General features: G+C 46.8%; 1 protein-coding gene across 3 annotated transcripts in view; it reads left to right on the top strand.

The window, feature by feature from the left end:
- arhgap42b (Rho GTPase activating protein 42b) overlaps positions 1–12,468 on the top strand; it is a 70,787-nt gene that overhangs the window by 41,983 nt on the left and 16,336 nt on the right. For 2 of the 3 annotated variants that reach the window (XM_084446177.1, XM_084446176.1), the window contains exons 5-8: positions 8,910–9,011; positions 9,277–9,387; positions 10,446–10,550; positions 11,586–11,715. In XM_084446177.1, coding sequence (XP_084302303.1) covers positions 8,910–9,011; positions 9,277–9,387; positions 10,446–10,550; positions 11,586–11,715 — 448 coding nt within the window. The remainder of the gene's footprint in view (positions 1–8,909; positions 9,012–9,276; positions 9,388–10,445; positions 10,551–11,585; positions 11,716–12,468) is intronic. The other variant, XM_084446178.1, reaches the window with a different exon arrangement.

Here is a 12,468-nt window from a genome sequence, read left to right as displayed (position 1 = left end):
CCCCCCCCTCACTCCCCATTTCCTGCCATTCTAAGGTAAAATACAGTGCTTAAAATTATTTTTTCAAACTGGGGGGGATTCCCCCCTGTTTCTCAGATGGGGGGGATTTGGAGATTTGGAGACTCTCCCTCTTGTGTTGGGATCAAGGTGTCTACTCTACTCACTGTTCATTAGTGATGACACATCAATAGCTCATTTAAAATGACACCAAATCAGAAAATAATGTGGCCATAAAAGCCCAAATGTGGTGGCTACTGACACATTCTAATGCCACTATTCCATCACTGATCTTAATTATGGGTGATTGTCCTGTCTCATCGTGCTGCGTTCTTAAACTTGATTCACATTGGCTACTGTGCATGGTCGCTGAAGCACTTCACACTACTAATGGGGATGAGCTGCATTGTTGTTACTGTAGCGAATGTCTGAGCTTCCTGACGTTGGCTACCCTAGCTAGCATGATGCACTGTTCAGTAGTTAGTTTAGTTTAGATAACTAAATGTTGGTCAATGCCAGCTGCGCTAACGTGCTTGCTAACTGAAAGGACAATGCTCGTTTTTGACAACCTGGACCTTATTTACGACATATTATAAGACGTTTGACTCACCGAGATCACTTTGGTGTAGTTCGGAGGCATGTAGAAGAAATTTAAAATCCAGCGCGAGCCAGTATATCCATGTAATGGCGGTGGTCGGGGCACTTAGAATGCAGTTTCTAAAAATCTATTTTCTGCCGCGAAACGGTTGTTTTCATCAATCTGTCTTGATGATTCGCTAGTTGTGTTTACATAGAGCATAGGCCTGTTGTGTTTTTTCACATGCCTCTGTAATATGATCTTTAGAAACGTCTTTAGACACGAAATAGCTTCCTCACTTGCTCCAGCACACATGCGCACAGTGTGCTGGAGCAACGATTGAGCGCTGTGCGCATGCCGGGACCAGCGTGTGTGTGCGAGGGAGAGAGGACAGAGGGGCTGAGCGCATCAACGCGCTGTGCGCAGTTCTACAATGAAATACGAGCAACATTTTACTGTACGCAACATTTTACTGTACACTACATGTGACGAATAAAGAATCTGATTTGATTTGACCCATTATAAATAGTAAAAAAAAAATAAACAAATGTGCGGTCAACTACGCGCATATCCTCTCGAGGACACAAGAAACACATTTGACCTACAATAAGTACCGAACGTTGGGAAATTCTAACACCGGAAATTCGAATACCTAATGTAATAGCTGCGGAACTGAATGCACGATGCGCTTGGTCGGACACTGCTATGCGAGAAAGGCTACTAACGCAATAAAAAGCAACGTTGTACACGTGCGGGATGGTCACGCACCAACATTTCAGATTTGCGGGATCTCTTAAAATTATGCGTGATACCCGCAATCCCGCGCCAAATTCTATGGCTTGAAATATATAAGAATTTACTGAAACACGGGATATTTCTTATTTTTTACCATGTCTAATCAAAGCTCTATTTTATTTTGTCAAGCTTTTCTTATTTATTTGTATGTAATGGCAGATATTAGGGATTAATAAAGTACAACTATAACCACAATCATATTGAAGCGTTTCGATCCATAGAAAGGTCTGTGCCAAGGCCGGCATCTCCTATAGGCAGAGTAGATTAATGCCTACTGCCTCTGGCCTTGCAAAACTTAATTTATTTCAACTCTAACCCCCCCCCCCCCCTCGAATAGATTGATCTGATTGATGGAGCCCCTACCGAATGTGATACCCAAGTGTCTCATTGTTGATGATGACAGCCAGTCAGGCCTTAACATTGTATGATGATGGAATGATGGCACCTCAATCTTTATTGCTTGATGGTGGGTAGGGTGTACTTCAAAAGGGGGCCTCCACAGAAAATTTAGCTTAGTGCCTCCAAAAGTCTAGAGCCGGACCTGTTCTGCTGCACCTCAAATCCATCACAGACCTACTGTGGGTGGAAACAATTTAAGAGATTGAAAAAAACCTGCTTTGCAAAACCAATCCAAGGTCTTTAGGGCGGTCCTTCATAATGGGGCGGTGAATGTTTTGTTTTGTTTTCATTCTCCACTCCAGTTAGGGATGAAGATAGACGGAGGACATCATTTCTGGTAAGGCGGGGCCTTCACACTATTGGAAATGTACTGTATGCAGTGTCTCTGATTGGTAGCCTCGGTGTTAGCCGCTGTTCTAGCAACGGTTTTCAATGGAGGTATCTCCAGACTTTTTGAGGCGGAGATCTCCAAAGTCTGTCATCGCGAGACTACCTCAGACATGACCTCTCCCTTACGGACGCCACTCTGAGGATGACATGTTGGATTTCATCAAAAACGGGAGAGCCAGGGGAGGTACGCTGCCCAGAGTTGACTCGACATTAGGAGTGTGTGTGATTGTGTGTGTGTGTGTGTGTGTGTGTGTGTGTGTGTGTGTGTGTGTGTGTGTGTGTGTGTGTGTGTGTGTGTGTGTGTGTGTGTGTGTGTGTGTGTGTGTGTGTGTGTGTGTGTGTGTGTGTGTGTGTGTGTGTGTGTGTGTGTGTGTGTGTGTGTGTGTCTGAGACAATCTGCCAGATGCCCCAAGACCTTGGAATTTAAGCAGACCCCAGGGAGACTTCCTCAAGTAGATGCCAGAGGGATTTTTACTAGCGGGTGGCGAACCTCCGAGGTAGTGTATGCCTCACGAACAGGTCTGTGTGCTGAGGCCCACTGGCTGTGAGGCATTAGCACATCCCACGTCAGGCCTGTCACAACGAGGCTGGAGCACAGCTGGCTCAGAGGTGTCAAAATATGTCTTCTGTTTTCTCTAGTCATACATACACCACATCTGCTTCAGAACAAGAACTTATCTGAGAGGTCTGACTTTTTTGTGGAAAAAAAGTGTCGCCGATAGCTGTCGCGCACCGACAGATTTTTGTAATGTCGCTGACTCCGTCACAAATTGTCGCTCAAGAGTGATTGGATAGCTAAATAGAAGGCTCATGCGTTGCCATGGATATGCTTGTTCCACAGCCTTGTTTTAGTTTTGGCTGTCATGGAAGGAGTAGTGGAACGGCTCTCCGAGCTTGTGAGGAGATATCCTGATCTATACAATTTATCTCTGCCCCTTCACAGAGATGCCCAAGTACTGCGGAAAAAGAATGAAAACAAAACACAATGAAAACCGCTCTCTGAATAACCTCTTTACTGCAGATGAAACTCTTTCCCCTAGAAAGCCGCTTCTCTCAGAATGACAACAAACGCGCAACGAAATGAAAAGCGCGCGGCTGATTGTTGCCATAGAGATGAAGCGAAGTGCCACCCGAAGCATAAATGCTACATGTCGAGCGACCCTTTTTTTTTTTTGTTGAGTGACATTTGTCGAGCGACACTTTTCAAGAAGCATAAATTAGGATCAATGTTTTAGGGATCTCTATGTTGCATCAAGCCTGATTCCAGCTTGACATGTCGGCAGGAGGGTTCCACACTTTAATAAAACAGCTGTTGAAACTGATGGTGTTTTTTTTTTTTTTTTTTGGTGTGAAGTTGGTGAGTCTGTTTCAGTCGGATTGAAGCTTTCACAATGTAGCCTCAGTACAGTAGTGGTACTGTGTGTGTGTGTGTGTGTGTGTGTGTGTGTGTGTGTGTGTGTGTGTGCGTGCGTGTTGTGAGACCTCATTACAACAAAAGCTCCCCCCTGATTCTAGGGTTACTGCTAACATTGCTACTGTTCATAGTATTTATTATTACCTCCACCCTAGCGACAGCGTCGCAGGGTGAGAGGTCATTTTTTGGTGTCATATGTGCATTTGTTTGTTTGTTTGTTCGTCTGTTGCGTCAAGATTACGTAAAAACTATCAGACCAATTTTCACGAAACTCGTTGGAAGGGTGTAGCACGGGCCAACTTGAAACCCATTACATTTTTGAGTGGGTCCGAATCATGGGGCAGGTCCACGAGCCGTCCAAACAGGGCCAGCAATTCAACGCCATTCATTTTTTGGACCAGAATTATGCAAACTACCAGACCGATTTTCATGAAACTCTGTGGAGGGGTGTAGCATGGTAACATCTGGGAACTATCGGTTGGAAACTGTTTGGAAAAGGGCAGGCACTTTCGAAAATACTTTAGTAAGTAAGTTAATATTTTATTATATAGTACCTTTCACAGACAGGGGTCACAAAGTGCTACACAAATCATAAATAAATAAAAACAATGGCAAAAAGCACAAAAAAAAAAAAAAAAGGACAAAGAAACATAAAAACACAGGAGGTGCTAGACAAGGGCTAGTCTGAACAGATGAGTCTTTAGCTGAGTTTTAAAAGAGGCAACAGAGGCCACAGAATGTCGGTCCAATGAAAGGGTGTTCCACAGCCTAGGAGCCACAATGTTGAAGGCTCGGTCACATTTAGTCTTCAGCCTTGAGCAGAGAACAACCAACAGGCCCTGGTCAGACGACCTGAGAGACCTGCTTGTGATGTAGGGGTGGAGCTGTCACAGATGTACTGTATGCAGGTGCCAGACCATGCAGAGTTCTAAAAGTGATGACAAGTACCTTAAACTGTATCCCAAAACTGATAGGGAGCCAGTGTAAGGAGGCTAGGATGGGAGTAATGTGACAGGACTTTCTGGACCTAGTCGGCAGCCTTGCAGCAGCGTTTTGGACCATTTAGACGGTCCAGGGATGCCTTGCTGAGGCAGGTGAAAATGGAATTACATTAGTCCAAACGAGAAGTTACAAAAGCATGAATAATCATTTCTAGCTCCGCTTGGGACACCATAGACCGGAGTTTATTAATGTTTCTAAAATGGAAAAAACAAATTTGGGTCAGTGACTTAATAGGATGATCACAGTGCATTGCCTGATCAAAAATAACACCAAGATTTCTGAGCTTATACTGTACAGTTGTTGAGAGGGGTCCCATACATTGAGCAACTAGCGGTGACATTCTCTGAACCAATAATAATAAATTGTTCTTGTCAGTGTTAAGCTGAAAAAAGTTGTTGGCCATCTAGTCCTTAACAACAGTCATCTGAAAGATAGTTTGTCAGTCTTGTCTGGCTTAAAAGTTGAATATCATCAGCGTAGCAGTGATAAAAGACATCTTTAAATTTGCTAATAATCAGTCCTAGAGGAAGCATATTTAAACCAAACAAGACGGGACACAAACAGAACCCTACTATTCTTGGCAGGTGTTTGGATGAACCAGGCCATAACCCACCCAGCATAGCTGTTTGTATTTCCTCCTAGAACTCTGATTGGCTAGATCGAACAGAATGTGAGCTCACAAGATCAGGATGGTCTCACGAGGCTAGTAGCATGGGCCAACTTAGAACCCATTAAATGTTGGAGTGTATCCGAATCACGGTACAGGTCCACAAGACGTTTCTTGGTTGGTTTGTTTGTTAGCAAGATTACGCTAAGACTACCAGATGGATTTTCACAAAACTCTGTCTAGGGGTGTAACATGGGCCAAGTTAGAACCCATTTGGAGTGGATCCAAATCACAGGGGGGCCACCCACACACGGCCAGCCATTCACCATTTTTTGGACTTGGGGAACAAAAAAAATTAAACGGCCATGGTCATCTCAACATGGGAAGGTCACAGAGACACAGGGTTTGGACTGGCATAAAGCTCCCGGCCTAATGAATGCAGCAATATCACACAGGTCCTGCTCGCACGCATGTGCCACAAATGCATTCCTGGGCGGAGGTCTGTGCTCTCTGAGCACCATGTCTAGTTTTCCATATGCTATGGTAAAAACATTTGATTTGCACTGTAAGCAATTAACGTCTGTTCTTTTCATGCTTGTAATTAAGCAGATGTCGGTAATTATTCAGTGTTAATTAGCAGCTGTCTGGCGTATGATGCGCTTCCTTAAAGGATGTTTCTGGAAGAAGAAAGATTCTGGCTCCTTTTTAGTCAAAGGGTTCAAGCTTGACAGAAGTTGTTCTCTTCCTCTGTGTGGATGCGAGACCTGACTGTGTATGTGTCTGTGTGTGCGTGCGTGTGTGCGTGCCTGTGTGTGTGTGGTGTAGCAGCAACATCACCCAGCTACTGCTGTTTAATCTTTATACCGGACCCCTGCTCCAATTAGCCACCACTATAACGAGCACAGAGAGATGAGCTGCAGAGAGTTCACTTTCATCTGACTGCCCACACTCCCCACTGTAAAAGCTGCCTGTGGTGAAATATGCTATGTGTGTGAGCGTGCGTGCGTGTGTGTGAAGCTTTGCTAGCCTGTCAGGAAGCAGGGGCTGTCTTTGAGATTTTGCACGTGAGATTCCAGAGGTGGGGTAATAGTGTTGTATATCTGTGTTGATACAACCCCCCCCCCCCCCCACCTCCTCCCCTCGCCTCTGTCTGCCACTGTCACCATGGTGATAAGGGGTTCTGATATCATGGCCCTGAGGGTCGTTAGAGACCATGTCAGACTGGGGGGATATACGACCGCCCGCTGGTGAGGACTTACTGTGCTGGCGGGTCCCCTGTGACTCTGGGGGGGGACGACACACCTGCCTGTGGCTCCCAACCGTCTCTCCTCCCTGCAAAGCTTGCTGGGCAATTAGCAGATTCACCCACCTGGAGAAGCAAGAGACTCCATCGCAGAGGAGACCCAACAGCCACAACGAAACCTGTTGTGGTTTCCCTTCATCTGAGTCAGATTTAAGCAGAGAGACAAGAAAGACAAACGGATAAGGGAGTCGGGGGGGGGGGGGGCCTGTTGCTTGGGTCCTTGGCAGGCCGATAGCTGGTAGGCTTTCACACAAGGTTCTGCCTTCCTAATGAGTTTCAGGGTCTATACAGTATGTCCATGTCTGTGCCCTCTAGCAGCCAGACTTCATGTCAGTCTCCAAAGCACCTTGTGGCGCCCCCCTCCCCCTTTCCCACCCACACCCCCTCCCCCACCACCTCTAGGGCGCCTGCTCTGAATCCAGTCCTGGTGGTCATGTGGGCCTGAGGGGGTAGAGGAGCTTAGCTGTAGGCACTGACCTGTGAACGTCCAGTCTCCTGGGAGCTTTACTGTGGGGGGACAGGCCCGTAAACATCTTGGTCTCCTGGAAGCTTCAGGGACAGACCCGTAAAAAGTCCGGTCTCCTGGAAAGTTCACCGTGGGGACAGACATGTGAACATCCAGTCTCCTGGAAGCTTCACTGTGGAGACAGACGCGTAAACATCCGGTCTCCTGGAATCTCCTCTTCATGGTGGTGTAGTCCCGCCTGGACCAAAACAAAGCTAGGGAATGTTTGAATGACTTAATAAGGCTGTCTGCCTCACGCTCTTGAGTCCCCTTGTGTGTGTGTGCGTGTGCGTGCGTGCGTGCATGCCTGTGTGCGTGTCTGTCTGTCTGTCTGTCTGTCTGTCTGTCTGTCTGTCTGTCTGTCTGTCTGTCTGTCAGTGTGTTAAAGAGGTAGTATGCACATATGCCAGGAGTTTTCTGGAACTCTCACACTCACAGCTCTGTAGGGAGTGCCATGTCTGCAGGGCACGACTGCACTTGAAGCTCTTAATTTTCCCATCTCCTGTGCATACATGCGCGGGTGTGTGTTTGTGTGTGTGCGTGTGCGTGTGTGCGCATGTGTGTGCATGTGTGTGCGTGCGTGCGTGCGTACGTGCGTGCGTGTGTGCGTGTGTCTGCGTGTGTGTGTGTGTGTGTGTGTGTGTGTCTGTGTGCACGTGTGTGTGTAGCTTCCCCTGGGTCTCCTCTGCCTGGGTTCTCCCTGAATCATGTAATGTCAGCAGCAGTCACAATGTCTATGTCAGCCATGCTTCTGTTCTCCAATAAAAACGGCACAAACCCAAAGGGAAATGTATTTCCTGTCAGCATGATATCATATTTATTTATCTTCTTATTTATTTTGTTAGCTACCTATTTATTTTAGCCCAGCAGAGGTATGTGGGATGTACACACATTGATTTTCTTTTCCCCCTGAAAAGATCATATTGGGCCCAGACAGAAGCGGAGAAGATGGAAATCAGAATCTGTAACATGAAATTATCTATTGATTTTTTTGGTCGGATTTGTAATGGTGAAGTAGGAGGGTTCTTCCAGTGAGTTAGAGCGTGCGGTGGGCTGCCGCAGAACGCCACTGTGCGAGGTCATATCAGTAGCCAGTAGATTAGGCCTGGGGTTAATTCGAGGGCCATGGGAAGGAAAACAAGCAGCTAGGGTCTGGTTACAGTGGCTATGAACCCCACCGCCCCCCTCTCTGTCTCTCAACTGGCCCTTCGGTGTGCGTTTGTGGAGTGAGAAGGGTCGTAAGTGGGGAGCGGCCCGGTTCAGGGTTAAGGCATGCAGTATTTTGAATCAGGACAAGCTTGGCTACCCCCCAGCCAGACCACTTCTCTCTGCTTGGACAGAGTATCATTGCAGTGGACCTGTTGTTGGGTGAAGTGTTCTAACCCCCCGGGTCGGGGTGGTTAACAGACGGGCGTCCGGTGTGAAAAGTGGATGTCCCGCCTTCAGCCCAGCAAGAAGGGTCCTGGTGGATAAAACAGGCGAGGCGTGGAGAGAGGGGGGATTGACGCAGACAGACTACAGACACAGTGTTGTCTGTGTCAAAGCATGCTATGGATGATTTTGTATGTGTTTTTATTTTTTATTTTTTTTCAAAGACCTGTGTTGTAGCCAAGTTGAGCAGATTCAGTGCAGTAAGCATAATCAGGCTTTTCTCCTCCCGGAAATATATTGATTAAATATTTTGAGCATGTTCGGATTGTATGTCCATTTCATGGCCATGTACTACTACTATTACGACTCATTAGTTTATAGACAGGGATAGAAATAATATATTTTGAAGCCTTGTGGCGAGATGAATCTAGACCTCCCCCTAGTGGCCATACAGTGTCACTACACTTCCCTGTTCTTGGTGTTGGTCAAGGCTGGTTGCCTTACCCTCTCTTACACAGTTTCCTGAGTCCTTTTGTTGACCTGTTTTAGGAGGGGAAGAAGAAGTTTGACAAGGAAACAGAGAAATACTACACCATCCTGGAAAAGCACCTCAACTTGTCCTCTAAGAAGAAGGAGGCTTACTTACAGGAGGTAAAACAGAACCAACTCTGCCTGATATCCAGACTCATTCTGCGTTTGGGCTATAAATTAATTCCTCATTTCTTCTCAGGCCAACTGAAGTAATGATTATCTGGTCCATTAGTTACTCAGTGGCTTCCCAAGCAAACGTTGGGAAAGGTTTCCAAAAGGGCCAGTGTAACCATTAACCCTGACTCTGTGCAGCTCCTCTGCTGTGAATAATGCTGTGGCCTGCCTTTGTCTGGACAGTAAACCTGTGGTGTTTGTCCATTCCTAGGCTGACACGCAGATTGATAAAGAGAGACAAGGCTTTTACGACGCGTCTCTCGAGTACGTTTTCAAAATCCAAGAGGTGCAAGAAAAGAAGAAATTTGAATTTGTGGAACCAGTAAGTATTCCTCCTGCAGCATGATGTTTTAGTTCAGATTCTAGTATAACTCTTGCACTGCCAGTGTAATAGATAGCAAGAGAGGCCCACGGGGTAGAGAGGATGGTAAAACAAGTAAAACAAGATGAAGAATTTGTTGTAAAATTTCAAAAATGTAATAAAGAACTGCACAAACTAATTCACAGGCTCCATAACACCCTGGTCATGGGGAGGATGTTAGCCAATGCTAACGTCTTTAGTGGAGAAGTTAACGGGAAGCATTAGGTTCTAAGGTGTTAAGTGGCAGAGGACGTGAGAGGGGAGCTAAGCGCCTCTCTAAAAGCCCCAAGTCCCGTTTGTTTACATCCGCTGGCAGCGCTCAGAGAACCCCGTGCCAGAAATGTCATGTAAATCTCTGAGCCAGGAGCAGAGAGGGGCAAATGATAAGTCAACCTCCTCACCCATGATGAACATGGGCAGGATAAGGTTACTGGTCCTTGAACAGCCGATACACCTAATAGCCCCGTCTCACAGATATCAATTCAGCAGTTGTGTGTCGGAGGGTTTGACAAAGCGAGAGCAACAACATCAGTCTCCACGGAGGAGACCGGATTAGGTCTCGCTGACAAGAAAAGTTTTCCTTTGTGGTCAAGCAACTCTAATCTTTTACACACCAGCCTATCAGATAAATCTCCTCTCAGCCCTGCGCATCATTAGCCGACTGATATCCTTGTCAAGATTTTTCGTGTGTACTATATTTCAGTATTCAAAACAATTTAGTTATCCTATTGAAATACATACTTTTTTATCTACAGATAAAATACTTCCAAGACCAACAGATATAGACATGTTTTATACATTTAAATTGTGGATGTGTATGACACTATTATCCTTGTGTAATAAATCAGTCGCTGTCTCCCATGTTCACATCTCTGTTGGTATGGTGTTCAGGTCTCTGTAGGAACGCTATTGTATGTTCAGGTCTCTGTAGGTGTGGTATTGTATGTTTAGGTCTCTGTAGGAATGCTATTGTATGTCAAGTACTCAAATGTTGAAGTACTGTTCCTGTTGCCTGGCAGCTGCTGGCCTTCCTGCAGGGTCTGTTCACCTTCTACCATGAGGGCTATGAGCTGGCGCAGGAGTTCCAGCCCTACAAGCAGCAGCTCCAGTTTAACCTACAGAATGTAAGAGAACATCATTCTCTCTTTCTCTCTCTCGCTCTGCCTCTCTCTGTGTCTCTATCTCTTTCTCTCTGTCTTCCTCTCTGTCTCTATCTCCCTCGCTCCTTCTCTCCCTTTCTCTCTCCCTCTCGCTTCCCCTCTCTCTGTCTCTCACTGGCTCTCTCTCTTCCTCTCTCTAGCTCTCTCTCTGTTTCTCTGTCTGACTCTCTCACTCTATTTTTCTCTCCTTCCTCTCTCTCCCTCTCTCCCTCTCTCTCTCTCTCTCCCTCTCTCTCTCTCTCTCTCTCTCTCTCTCTCTCATGTGGGAGCCTCAGGGCCAGTGGTTGTATTCCTCCAATCTTACTGTTCTGTTCAAGCGCTAGTTTCACATAATGGATAATTTGTTGATTAAGTGAGAGTCTGCTGTGTGAGGTGGGTGGACAGCTCCAGAGTGCGGTATTCTTCTTCTTCTTCTGTGCTTCTGCAGGCCATAGGGCTGGATTATTGATGAGCCACGCACAGTTTCTCTGTGACCCCAGGGTCACGGCCGCTGGGCCCTGCCTAGTCTACCCGGTTACCCTCCGCCAACGCCAGCGGACTCCGAGGGCAGCCGGTAACCGGGCGGGCGGTGGGTGTGGTCTGAGGCTGTAGTTATGTCGGACTGACCAGCCTGGTTATAAACAGGGAGGCGCCTGGGGGAACCCGCCTCCACTGACTTACTCCTTGTGTCGAGCTGTTTCATTTCAAGCCAAGAGTTTGAGAGATATTTTAATGATGTTCTTTACTTGTTTGCTTTTCCAGTATGGGTCCCAATGGGTTTACCAGGGAATGTTTTGTTTATCTCCTGGTGTCAGAGTTGGACTTCTAGTTCTAGAAATTGTTGCTTGATACCAATGCTGCTGTGCAGTGCACCATGTTTGTTTTGACATTTTAACATTCCATCTGACTGATGCAAGCCGTCTGTACGCAACACAGCTTTAGGTATTTTCATTTGTATGGTCGTTTGATTCATTTAGAATTCTGACTGTGCCTCACGCGTTGTATCTTTTTACAATGCAGACCAGGAACAACTTTGTGAGCACGAAGCAGGAAGTGGAGAGGCTGATGAAGAGGATAAGGTCTGCAGACCAGGACTACAAGCCCCCAGGCCAGTGGACCATGGAGGGCTTCCTCTACGTCCAGGAGAAACGTGAGAAACGTGATTCCCGAGGGTCGTTACCAACGGGCGTAGATCAAAATGCCTCTGGACGCAGTTGGATAGACCTACAACCAATCAGCAAAAATGCCCCTACGGCGCTCCTCTGTTCCGTCATCTTATTAAACCCGCCCCATATTAGATAAACGGTTGTGATTGGCATGAACAAATTTCTGTTCAAGCGGATTCCGTTAGAACGGTTGGATATCCAGACTGATCTGCGGAGTGAAATCGAATGTGAGCTCGCGAGATCAGGCCGACGACGCCAGGCTATGCCTCTCTACCTGTCTCCCCTTAGTAGATACCTACCTTTCTGCCTCCCACCTTACCTGTCTCCTTCCCTCCCACTCTTCCTGTCTCCCTCCCTTCGTACCTATCTCCCTCCCTATCTCCCTCCCTCCTTCCTTGTCTCCCTACTGTACTTGTCTCCCTCCCTCTCTACTTGTCTGTCTGCCTCCCCACCTGTCTCCCTCCCTCCCTATCTGTCTCCCTCCCCCTACCTGTCTCCCTCTCCGACTGCCTGCAGACTCTTAGCGTGTGGGCTTTCTCCCCCACCACTATAAACATCCCTCTGACTAACCCCCACCACTATAAACATCCCTCTGACTAACCCTCACCACTATAAACATTCCTCTGACTAACCCCCACCACTATAAACATCCCTCTGACTAACCCTCACCACTATAAACATTCCTCTGACTAACCCCCACCACTATAAACATTCCTCTGACTAACCCTCACCACTAT

This window comes from Borostomias antarcticus (genome assembly GCF_949987555.1).
Source record: "Borostomias antarcticus genome assembly, chromosome: 1".
Classification (NCBI taxonomy): domain Eukaryota; kingdom Metazoa; phylum Chordata; class Actinopteri; order Stomiiformes; family Stomiidae; genus Borostomias; species Borostomias antarcticus.
Note: the sequence above shows the minus strand (reverse complement) of the source record. Positions and strands in the feature narration are given on the sequence as shown.